Below are 12,251 nucleotides of genomic sequence, written 5' to 3'. Positions count from 1 at the left end.
TGCAGGTAAAAATTTGACGTGTGCACTGAATCTGCCACGCAGTTGGAAATATGTCCCGTTTCTGGCGTAAACCAGGTGTCAGCATAAGGAAGGGAATGTCAGCCTTTGAGACGTCGATGAGAAATAAGGTAACTTGATGTGATGACAGGAGAATTAGCTCGTGATTTGAAAAACTGGATTATTTCCTTCTCATGTTCTCTTGAAAATAAGCAGTTGTCTGAGAGGTCCGTCAGCGAACCGTGGCCATGCCTTCCTCGCCCACGAAGTTTCGCTGGACAGATGTGACCAGTGCCCCCGTCCCCCAAGGCCAGATGCCAGCAGGCTTCTCTCCAATTCTTCCGTCAGCCCCAACTTGCCCACGGGGCTCCTGGGCAGAACGCTGGCCGGGGAGGTGAGCTCTGTTTACGAGTCAGGGGAGCGAGGCTGTGACCCCAAAAAGGAGAGGGTTCGGCTGCAGGTCAGCAGTAATCGACCCTGATGCATCGGGTCGGAGGGTGGCTGACGTCTGTGGTTTGGGGTCAAACTGTGTCTGTCACAGAGCTGTGTGCCCTCCTAGTTCCAGGCCTGGGAGGGCAGCCCAACATGGCAACGGGATTTTGCAGAGGCAATCAGGTAAGAGGCGGTCACCCTGGGGTAGGACGGGCTGCCACCCAAAAGGATGGGAGGCCTCCCGGGAGAGGAGGCGGCGGGGGCTGGCGGGACGAGGCTGTGAGCATGGGGGCTGCAACCCCGGAGCTGGAGAAGCCGGCAGGGCCCTCCCTGAGCCTCGGTGGGGGGCCTGGGACACCTGGACTCGGGAATCTGGCCTCGGAGCCGGGAGAGGATGAGTTTCTGCTGCTTCGGCCCCAGGCGGTGGCGCTTGTTACAGCAGCCCCAGGACCTGATGCCAGGTCGTGGTGGCTGAGGCTGCGGCGAGAGACCCAAGGGGCCGCAGGACCTGGAGCTGAGGGCCAGGGCCAGTGTGGGAAGCCCTCCGCAGCCTGGCCTTGGGGGCCACGGGTGGGGTGACACGTGGCCACACAGGTGCCAGGGCTTATTAATGAGGTCCCTGGTGGGGGACGCAGAGGTATCACAGGACCTGGTGGCCCAGGGAGGGTGGAGTTTCGAGAAAGGCTTTCAGGCTCTGCCCCAGGAGTCCAGATAAAGGGCCCCTCGGACCTGTGGCCTCCCTGCTGCTACACAGGACCGAGCCCCAGCCCGGCTGCCCTCCCAACCGGAGCCACCGCGGTCCGCTGCGGCGTCACTCCTCGGGCTGCCCGTTAAACCCCAGAGCTCCGCTGGGCGCCAGATCGGCTGAGGAATCAGGCCCCGTGTCAAGGAACCCTCTGCGGGATGGGCCAGTTTTCTTGCCGCAGGAGAGGTGTGGACCCGTGTTGACGAGCCACCCTCACCTCTGCGGGGCTCGCTAGTGGCGCCGGCCACGCCTCTGCTTTGACATGAGATTATTATAAACGTGGCATCCGATTGTCTTTTGTGTTCTATTGATCCCCGTTTCATGCGGCTGCAAAGAGCCTGTTCTTCACCCATAGATTAAGCACAGCCCAGTGTTCAGATAGTTGCCATGGAGATGCAGCCTGAAGCCTTAACCACTGGAGGAAGGATGGGCGCCGCCGGGCTGGGGCTGACACAGAAGAGGGAGTCCCTGCCATTTCAGTGACAAGACAGAGAGTGGGTACAGCGGTTGGGGGCCCACACCTCCCTCACAGACCCCCCCCACCCCCGCCCCAGCACTGGGGAAGCTGCTGGAAGGAGTGGAGGAGCACAAAGGGACAGCCCGTGCAGGGAGGGTGGGGGGAGTGGGGGTGTCCACCCTGCAGCCTGTGGCTTAGAAAGAATTCAGTCCGGCCCCCAGCCAGGGCTGAGTGAGCTCCTGCCATGTGTCAGTGGTCACCGGAGGCTGGAGGCACCTGGTGGGTAGGATACAGGTGGGCTTCCCTCCTGTGCCCACAGGTTAAGGCCCATGAGAACCCCCAGAACTCAGCTCAGCCTGAGACCAAGGACTCAGAAACCCTGAGACCTCGGACTGTGAGACCCTGAGACCCTGGGACCCTGAGACCCTGAGACCCTGAGACCTCAAGACCCTGAGACCCTGGGACCCTGAGATCCTGAGACCTGAGACCCCAAGGCCCTGAGACCCTGGGACCCTGAGACCCTGGGACCCTGAGACCCTGGGACCCTAGACCCTGGGACCCTGGGACCCTGAGACCCTGGGACCCTGAGACCTCAAGACCCTGAAACCCTAGGACCCTGAGACCCTGAGACCCTGGGACCCTGGGACCTTGAGACCCTGAAACCCTGGGATCCTGAGACTCTGGGACCCTGGGACCCTGAGACCCTGGGACCCTGAGACTCTGGGACCTGGGATCCTGGGATCTGAGACCTCGAGACCCTGAGACCTGGGACCCTGAGACCCTGAGACCTTGAGACCTGAGACATGAGACCCTGGGACCCTGAGACCTGAGACCCTGGGGCCCCGAGACCTAGGACCGTGAGACCCTGGGACCCTGAGACCCTGGGACTCTGAGACCCTGAGACTCTTAGACCCTGGGACCCTGAGATCCTGAGACCCTGAGACCAGGGGACCCTGCCCAGGAGGGAGGTTCTGGGAGCCCTGTCCTCCAGTGTGGGGGGATGGCCAGAACCATCGTCCTGCTCCAGGCCGAAGGGTGTCCCCCCAGTGGATAAAGCTGGAGCCCTGACCCTCAGGACTGCAGCTTGTGACGTTAACAGAGGGTCGAACTGCAGTGTCATCAAGCCTGGTCCTGGTCTGTGTGACGGCAGCCCCCAGAGTGACCCACCCACCACCACCCTACCCGCGGGTCCCCAGCCGAGTGGGCGTGGTGCCCCCAGGGGAGCTGGCAGGCCAACTCGCAGGCCCACGACGGGCGCGTTGCTACGCGGCCGGAGCCACCGGGGCCCACCCATGAAAAGCCAGAGTTTAAGACCTTCCTGAGTTCAAAGCCGTGAGGCCGGATTCGGAAGGAGACAGGGCTCTGCCGTTGGCCCGGACTCTGTCCGTCGGTCCTTGTTGGAGAAGCCGATCTGCTCGCCACCAGAGAGAGGACGCGGGCCTGGCGGTGGGGGGACAGCGCTGGTGGGAGTGAGCCTCACGCTGGTGGCCTCTGCTGTTCCCAGAGAAGCTCGGGTCGGCCCCCTAGTTCTTGTCCCTCTTTCGAGCGATTCCCCCGTCTCGGGCTGAGGGTTCTGGAACATTACATTCCGAGGGTCCTTAGAGCATCCCTGGGGTTCAGCATCTCAAATGAAAATTAACTTCTGATCCCGCGCTAACCGGCTCGCGGACAAAGCTGCGGGCATCTCACAGGTATTACGCCCGCCCCTCTGTGACTTAGGGGGACAGCGCATCCCAGCAGGACACCTGCCGTGGGGCTGGCGGTCCCTCTTCTCGCGCCTCCTGTAACCGCGGCTGAAATGTCACAAAGGGCGGGGCCGGGGGCCCCCGGGGCTGCTGCCGCCACAGGCAGACAATTCTTCTTTCATTTTCCGTGACTCCTTCCCCGGACGCGGAATAAAAATTGTATTCGTCACTATAGCAACTGCCTCATCACAGGGCACCTCTCCTGCCTTAAATCACGGAAAGTACTGGAAAGGCACCGCGGGCCCACGTGACAGGCAACCTCATACAGCGCTTCAGAAGGAGGAGACGGGGCTTCATAAGGAGCTCGTGTCTGTCGATGCATCAAGAGCAGGTAATTCTATCAGACGTGTGTTTGCGAGATTTCCCTCCCTTTTGAGAAATGAGGACACGTGGGAAGAACAGCAGTTGGGGCTGAGCTTGCGGGCGGGGCCAGCAGAGGTGAGGATGGAAGGTCAGACAGCCGTGAACTCTGACCTTTGTCACCTAACCCTCAGGGCTGGTGGGGACTCCTCTGAGCAGCCGGCCCTGGCCAGGTGGCTCCAAAGGTTTTCCTGCAATTTCCCCTGCAGAGGTCCCTTTTCAAACCCAAATTAGGAATATTTACAAGTAAACAGGCCTTTCTCAAGACGGGTGCACTTTTTAGTATTTAGAAGAAAAAAGTACCAGTTTTCTCTGTCCAGAAAGGCAGATGGGAATGAAACAAGGTGATAAACAAAACAACATGCACAAAGCGACAGTGACCAGTGACGGGGGAGCCTGGCCACCCCAGCCTGGGAGGTGCGGGGGGGGGCCCCTCGCCCAGGAGCCAAGTGGGGCGGCCACGGGGCCCCTGCCTTCCCGAGGGAAGGTCACAGTCGCCCCCTGGCAGAGGGCAGTGACAGCTCCATCCCTCCTGCTGGTCGCCACCAGGGCAACCCTGCCAGGTGCCCCCAAGTCCTCACCCCGCACCATCTCCAGCTCGCCTCGGCTCCTGTCCCAAGAGGCCCTGTGGGCTCCTCTTTTTCACCGTGCTGACCCCCCAAATGCTCTGTCTTTCCCGCAAATGCCCGAGCCCCTGGTGCTTCATCCGACGAGACTCAGGCCTGAGCTCCGGCTCCCTCAGGACACTCCACCTGCCCGGCCCCTCAGGTAGGAACTCCCCCGCCACCTGCCCCCAGTCCCCTGCCATCGTCCCCACACACACCCAGGCCTTGGTCTAAAGCCAGAGGCATCTTTCTCTCTCATTTGTTCTGCCTGGGCGTAGGTACTTAAAAAGCACAATCTGGGAGTTCCCGTCGTGGCGCAGTAGTTAATGAATCCGACTAGGAACCATGAGGTTGCGGGTTCGGTCCCTGCCCTTGCTCAGTGGGTTAAGGATCTGGCGTTGCCGTGAGCTGTGGTGTAGGTTGCAGACGCGTCTCGGATCCCGCGTTGCTGTGGCTCTGGCGTAGGCCGGTGACTACAGCTCCGATTGGACCCCTAGCCTGGGAACCTCCATATGCCGCAGGAGTGGCCCAAGAAATGGCAAAAAGACAAAAAAAAAAAAAGCACAATCTGGCCATGCAAAATGGGATAAAGTATAAATTAAATTTCCTATTTGTCTCAGCATTAAAAAAAAAAAAGCACAATCTGAACGTTGAGAGGTAAGTCTTAGTTGGGACAAAATGAGGCCGAGGGCCCGGGAGGCAGCGTTTCCGAGAGACGGGCTGTCCTCCAGCTCACAGCACACACACCCCTCGTGAGCACGTGACGACTCGAGGGAACTCGCCACCCCCCTGCCCACACAGGGTGGCCTCCCCTCTCGGGCCCCTCGTGTGGATGTGCACACGTGCTCAGTGACTCTGCGTTCAAGTTTGTCTTTGCCGAAACTGTGAAAAATGGCATTAAAGATGAAACGACTGAGAACTATGCACACACACACGCACATGCGCGCACACACACACAGAATCCATATCCATCTCCCCGTCTTTACGCCTGTCCTGGAACCAGCGGGTGTCACCACGGGGGGACTTGGCGAAGGGGCCCTGTCCTTGCCACTTCCTGGGAATCGGTAAGGATGTCACAATAAAACGTTCCAAGATGATATTAGTGAAACTGTTGGAAAAGGAGAGAACTCGCTTAGAAGCCCACCTGTGGTGTCCTCGAGCTGACCCTACGTTTGCACCTGGTCCTGCACCTGCACGACAGACGGATCTCACCGCGGCCCTTAAGTTCGGAGTCCTCACAACCAGTTTTCATGAAATCAGTGAATACTGTGTATTTGATTACTGTAGTTAATTTCCTGGGACTTCACACTTAGGTCCGTTTTGGTTTCTCCAAAGATTTTTTTCATTTCCTTATTCAGGCAAATATCCTCTCTCTCTCTTTTTTTTTTCTTTTCTAGAACCGCACCCGCGGCAAATGGAAGTTCCCAGGCTAGGGGTCCAATCGGAGCTGTAGCCGCCAGCCTACACCACAGTCACTGCAACGCGGGATCCGAGCCGCATCTGCGACCTACACCACAGCTCACGGCAACGCCAGATCCTTGACCCACTGAGCGAGGCCAGGGATCGAACCCGCACCCTCATGGTTCCTAGTTGGATGTGTTAACCACTGAGCCACGACGGGAACTCCCCAAATATCCTCTTAAGATGAATTTCTGGGACGTAATTTGAGCTGAAGGGTAAGTTTTTTGTTTTTTGTTTTTTTAAGCTATAGATTTCCCACTGTCATGCTACTTTCTAAGTTTTTTTTAGACTTTTGATATTTATTAAAGAAACCAAGACCCATAAGCCCTTCCAAGGACAAGACTTCAGATTGGACGCTGGGACTAGAACGCCCACCAGCTCCCCACTCGAGCACCCGCTGACACCCCCGTCCCTGGCCACAGGGCTTCCTGCCTCATCACAAAATTACTTCGCGGGCAGCCTGCGGGAGAAGCCAAGGTCACCTGGCAGTACTATCTACACACCTGCAGATCCTTAAGCCTCATGAGGGCAAGTGCCTGCTCCCTGCATGGTGACAAAAGTGACCCTGGAGGGGTCTGACGGGCTCCACCCCCTTCTCTGGGGGGTTTACTCTGCACCTTCCTCACACCTTGGCAAAGTCACCCCCAGTCCATCCAGACCCGCAGACGAGTCTCTGGGGCTCGGCTGGCACACTGTCCTCCCCGAGTGTCCCCGTGACTCAGGCCTTCGCCACCTGTATCTCTCTGCCCCTGATGGCCCAGGCAGGTGGCTTGTGACACCAAATTCCTCTCCCTGAGCACCTGGGCCTGGCTCTGATGCAGCCTCGTCCACCCTCTTCTCCCTGAAGCAGGCACAAGACCCTTGCGGGAGAGATGCCCACCCTGAGCCCAGAGGAGGAGCCTCCTTAACTCAAGGGAAGGTTCCGAACGAGCCGGCCTCGCTCAGGTCCCGGGTGTGCTGCGACCCAGGTCGTTTCTCCGCCGCATCCAGCACCCCCTCCCCCCGGCCAACCCAGGAGAACACGCCGGCTCTGCCCACACAGCAGGCTTCCCCCGCTTCCACTCCGTGTCGTGTTAAAACTCAGATTAAACAAAGGGGGCGCTTTGCTCCTGTTTGGCTAATTTCCAGAGCCAGCCAGGGCCCCTAAAAGGGTCCAGGAAAATCGTCTCCCTTTTCCAGAACCCGAGTGGATGGCCATCTTCCTCCTGCCAGGACTTGCAGCGGAAACACGCTCAGTGGGAGCCCAGCGCCTCCTGCCGCTGTGCCGAGGGGGCCGCACCCCCCACGGGAGCCAGCAGGTTAAGGGACCGTGTGCAGCACACCAAGAAGTTGGGCGGTGGCGGCCTCGGAAGCCACGCGCACGGACCTGCTCCCCTGGGGCCAATCATCTCAAACTATAGTTTCTTCCAGACACTGGCGTTTTTCTTTGTAGTATCATCACGTTCTTTTGGCAGAAACACGACTTTATCACTTTGAAAAAAATGTAAACAGTTTCAAGATAACAGGAATCAGGAGTTCCCGTCGTGGCGCAGGGGTTCACGAATCCGCCTAGGAACCATGAGGTGGCGGGTTCGATCCCTGGTTTTGCTCTGTGGGTGAAGGATCCGGCGTGGCCGTGAGCTGTGGTGTAGGTCACAGACGCGGCTCAGATCCCATGTTGCTGTGGCTCTGGTGTAGGCCGGTGGCCACAGCTCCGATTGGACCCCTAGCCTGGGCAGCTCCATATGCTGCGGGAGCGGCCCTAGAAAAGACCAAAAAAAAAAAAAAAAAAAAAAAGAAAAGAAGGAAAGAAAGAAAGAAACAAATCAGATTGTGAAATACGTCAAAATACCACCGACCTATTAGGAACACGGGCATGCACCATGCTCTGTTCATTTCCTCTCAATTTCGTTTCGAGATATTTCCATTTGGCGTAAAAGGTTTGAATTCCACCGTCTGTCACCACACGGTGAATCACAAGCACCAGGAAGAGAGTCTACACATGCTGTTAGATTTTGGGGATGCAAACTCTGCTGTACTTGCCCGAGTCAGGAACCAGCAGAGACCTTGCCGTCAAACGCATTTTTAAAACATCACGAGCATCAAAATCAGCCTCGACGTGGCACTCGGCAATGAAAATTAGAAAAAGAACACTGTTGGCTTTTCAAGCGTATCTCCACTTGCTCGTCTGCTCCCACTCCCGCCACCCCAAAGCCACGCCCGATATACAAACGGCGCCTCCCTCGTCCACACTGGGGATGGTTCAGGCGGAGCTCGCGGTCGGGACCCTGGGCTTGGGCCCCCGCAGAACGGCCTCAGGCGGCTTCGAAGGTGACAGCAGCACTGCCTTTGGAAATGGAGAGCTGCCAGCCAGGAAAGTCAGGGGACAGGCGTGCTGGCCCAGGGCAACCCCGGGGGAGCCCAAGAGGACAAAGGTGATTCAGGGACAAGAGGACTGGATGAGCCTCTCAGCCACGTTTCAATCCGTGGATGAAATAAACGGCCTGGGGTTTGGTGGGGGCGGGAGAAGGGCCCTCACCGCAGCAACGCTGGGAGGACAAGGCGTCTGAGATCAGCAGCGACCGCTGCGGCCGGCAACGGAGTGTCCGGGCCATGGACGGTGGCCCTGAACTGTGGCCGTGGCGGTGGGCAGCAGGGCCAGGCCTGCCCGGGTGTCAGGAGAAAACGGGCTGACGGATCGGCTCAAGGAGAACGTTGGAAAGGTTTGCCATGAGGAGCCAGGATGGAGGGACAGAGCCCGACGGGTGAGGGTGGCAGTGAGTCAGCAGGATGGAGCACGGAGATGCAGGGGACAGGCTGCAGTGGCGGAAGGGAGGCCCGAGGGGGGAGCACGCGGCTGGGGTGGGGGGCAGGGCTTGGGGTTCCAGGAGGGAGGTGTCGGCACCACCTTCAGCATCACCATTACCTGCTGGATGGTGCCAACGGAGGAGGAGGGCAGGGGGAGGGCGAGGCCAACGGAGGAGGAGGGCAGGGGGAGGGCGAGGGTCCCCTGAGATCTGCGCTTGTGGCTTCAGATCAACCGGCCAGCAGGGCCTCCCACTGCCCACTCCTCTCAGCCAGGAAACCATGGCCAGTGGACGGGCCGCGAGGGGCCTCCCAGGCCTGGGCTCCACATCCTCCGTCCCCAGGGCAGCCCTGCTCCGCTTCCGCGCTCCCTGCCCACTGCTCAGTGAGGACAGGGTGCCCTGCACCTGAGCCTCCTCTGACCAGGCGACACCAACGGCCTGCACCCGAGTGAGTCAGCCTGGATGTGTCCCAATCGCTGGACGCGGCATCAGACAGGACCCCACCCGAGGCGGCCTGGGGGGAGGGGGAGGGGATGGGCCTGGATCCCCCGAGGCATCGGGCCCTTCCTGCCCCTGGTCACTGTGCCTCCAAGGGGCACAGAGGGTCTTCGTCCCCCTCACCCGCGCTGGCTGCTAACGCGACAGCGCCTTTAACTGTATAACGTTAAACGGAAAAGACAAGGAAGTCCTTGTCCTCAGCTGTCAAAGCCTCGTCGACCAGCCCAAGACGGGGTGGGGGTGGGGGCAGATATAACCGCAGCACCGTCCAGTCCTCCCCCGACTCTGCATGTGCTGGGAACACAGCCTCAGGGCTGGTGCCCCTGCCAGGGTCCCCCCCCACCCCCACCCCGCTCAGCACCACGTCTCTGTCTGGGGAGACCTGGCAGCGCTTCCCCCAGGAAGGATGCTGGGCACAGGTACCTCTGCCCTGAGCCAGGGCTCCAAGGGAGGCGAGCGCCCTCGACAGTCCACGAGCCATCAGCTGCGCTGTCGGGACCGAGCCTGGGCACAGGTCCGCAGGCTGAGGGCCATCAGCTCGACGCTGCTGGAGTGTCTGCCTGACGGCAGCTTGGCGGTGAGGACAGATGCCGGATGGGTGCGGGACCGAGGAGGCACCCCGCATCCGCGGCTCTAACGTGGACGACACATGTGCACCCCCAGAAAGAGCCACCTCTCCTCCCGACTCAGGCCACAGCTCGGCAACTGGGCAACGTCTGATGAAGGGACCCTGCTTTTTCCAAAGGCTCCAATGTTTTTTTACCCGCGACCACTTTGCTCCGGGAGACAGGGAATCCCGCTCTCAAAGGCAACCCCAAAACAGCGTCGAATTAACCAGGCGCACAGATGAACACAGCCCCAGCCGACTGGCCCTCTGACGACCCAGCCCCACGTCGCAGCAGCGTCGCCCGCCCGAGCCTGCCAGGCACCCCCCCTCCGATGTCTGGAGACCACGGCGCCCACAGCCACTCACCGAGCCGACTCCCGTCTGAAGAACTTTTAGCCCAGACATTTTTTCCAGTTTGTCCTTGTTGTCACCTGTTCGGAGAAACGAAGCAGTCAGGGGTCAGCTTGGCAAGACGAGCGTTCCCAAGCCCCCCCCGAACCCTGCTCCCGTGGAACATTCCCTAAGTCACCCCTCGCATCGCCCATGTCAGGGGTGCTGGGGTCAAGCCTGGGGGGGAACCTGGGCGGGGGTTCCCCACCGAGGGGCTGGTGGACGTGGGGCCAGGGCAGGTGCCTCCTGCTTTGCCCATAAAACGTCGGTGCAGGAAACGCACAGCATCCTTGAGGAGATGGGTGAGAACGGGATGCAGACCTGTTCCGCAAACTGCAAGGCTCTGATGGTTATTAGGTGTCGCATCGTGGGGACACAGTCCCGTGAGTGGCCCGCCCGGGCATCCAAGAGCCCCGGCCACAGGCAGGGCGGAACCCTGCCTCCGTCTTAGTTCCAGGAGCGGCCTCATTCCCTCTTCCTCCTGCCCCTTCGAGAAACATCCTCTAAGCATCTGCTCCGGCACGATCCTCACCCTAGTTTGTTCCTGGCTCAGAATGAGGAAGAATCACCCCCTTGCAGAGAATGAGTCCCCCCCGCCCCCGCTTCCATCAGAACAAGTGGACAAGCCCTGGACACAATTAGCAGCTGGAAATGAAAGCCCAGTTAATCCCGACGATGCCAGGGCGGCAAAGCCTCGGTCCTCCCTCCCGGAGAGGAGGCTGTGTCACAAAGCAATTGACCTTGGCTTACGATGCTGTAGAAATAGTCTTTGGGATAAAGCCCCTGTCATTTTGGAAATGAAAACCAGGAAAAAAAAAAAATAGACTTTTACAGCAAACCCCAAGAACGAAGAGTGCACGGCGATTGTGATTAGTGCTGAAGGAGGCAGCAAGAAAACAGCAATTACCTTCACCTCTTAGTGCAAAACACTTGCGTTCGTCTTGGGGGGTGAAATGATATCTTTTAGAGGGATACAAACCGGATCCCGGGCTGGCCTGTCCCCCCCCCCCCCCCCCCCGGGCCCTCTCTTTGTCTAGCACAAAGTTTCTCCTTTGGAACACACGAATGTTCTTTCCTACACTTAGGTAATTAGGCTCTGAGAGGGAGACAGACGCAAACCCAGGCTGACAGCACCAGCGCTTTAAGGGACCCAGCCGGGCTGGGGGGGAGCAGAGGGCAGGGAGGGGCCGAGGCCCCGGTGTACCCTGAATGGAGGAGACTGTGCTTTAAGAGATAGAGGATAAAGCAATTGATTTTCACGTTCTGCGAACAAAGCAGGCATTTTACTGAATGGCAGGCTACTTGGGGAGGGAGGGGGGGCGGTGGTCGTCAGAGGGAGGCTTGCAGGCCCGGCGCACAAAGCACATAGAGATGGAAACGAAAAATACTCCGCTCTTGCTGCAGAGAAGTAACAGCCATTCAGGCTCAGGCACGACCACGCCAGCCCGGCAGCAGGAACACAGACGACCCCAGCAGGGCTGTCTGCGATAGGGGCCCTCCCTGGGCTCGGCCGAGGAGGGTATGGACTCGGGGGGCTGTGTGGCAGCCGAGGGGTGATCCTCGGGTGGGCCTCGTCCTGGCTGGGTTCTTAAAGCAGGTGGAGGCCTGAGGGGACCGCAGGCACCTGCTCTCCGTGCCTGAAACCACCTGCTCACCCCTCCGAGCTCTGGGTGCCGGGCGGCCTCCCCAGCAGAGCCGTGTCCTGCCAGGATGTCAAGCTGGCACAGGGCCCCCTCAGGGGAGACAGAGCACCGGGGCCAGGCGTGACCTCCACGCACGGATGAGAGTAGAACGTAGGGCAGGCCACCTGAGGACCTGGGCTTTTTGGCGTGGAATGTTATCTTTTGCGATGGCGGTTTTTAGTAAACGCCTCAAAAATTGCCGGAAAAAGTAAAACCGGGTCTGAAGTGGCTCCAGTCCCATCTGAAATGGATTTTGTTTAGGTGTTTATGTGTCTCCAAAATGCCCATCTGCCCGCATTTTAACACGCCTGCTGCTGGGCTGCGGCCCCCTGACCAACCCCGAGGCCTCGGAGGGAAAAACACGTCTCTCCTTGTCCCCACCCTCGGGGGAACGCAGGTCACGGAGAGCTGCTGCCCCAAGGCCTGCCTGCAGGACAGTCTGCCTCTTCCTCGACCCTCTCTCGTCTGATGCACTGCGTCCTGCCT

The 12,251-nt window shown here is 59.4% G+C and overlaps 1 protein-coding gene across 6 annotated transcripts in view; it reads right to left on the bottom strand.

Annotated features, from left to right (window-relative positions):
* The window catches only part of PTPRN2 (protein tyrosine phosphatase receptor type N2), a 669,120-nt gene that overhangs the window by 246,133 nt on the left and 410,736 nt on the right, over nucleotides 1-12,251 (bottom strand). For all 6 annotated transcript variants that reach the window (XR_014833401.1, XR_014833402.1, XM_021079161.2 and 3 more), the window contains one exon: nucleotides 10,060-10,124. Coding sequence is in view for 4 of the 6 variants with exons in the window: in XM_021079161.2 (XP_020934820.2) it covers nucleotides 10,060-10,124 (65 nt within the window). In the remaining 2 variants the exon portion in view is untranslated. The remainder of the gene's footprint in view (nucleotides 1-10,059; nucleotides 10,125-12,251) is intronic.

This window comes from Sus scrofa, chromosome 18, assembly GCF_054392235.1.
Source record: "Sus scrofa isolate SSC_HxYL_T2T_F1_AM1 chromosome 18, Sscrofa_HxYL_maternal_Yorkshire_Landrace_v2.0, whole genome shotgun sequence".
Lineage (NCBI taxonomy): Eukaryota > Metazoa > Chordata > Mammalia > Artiodactyla > Suidae > Sus > Sus scrofa.
This window is presented reverse-complemented; position numbering and strand designations above follow the sequence as displayed.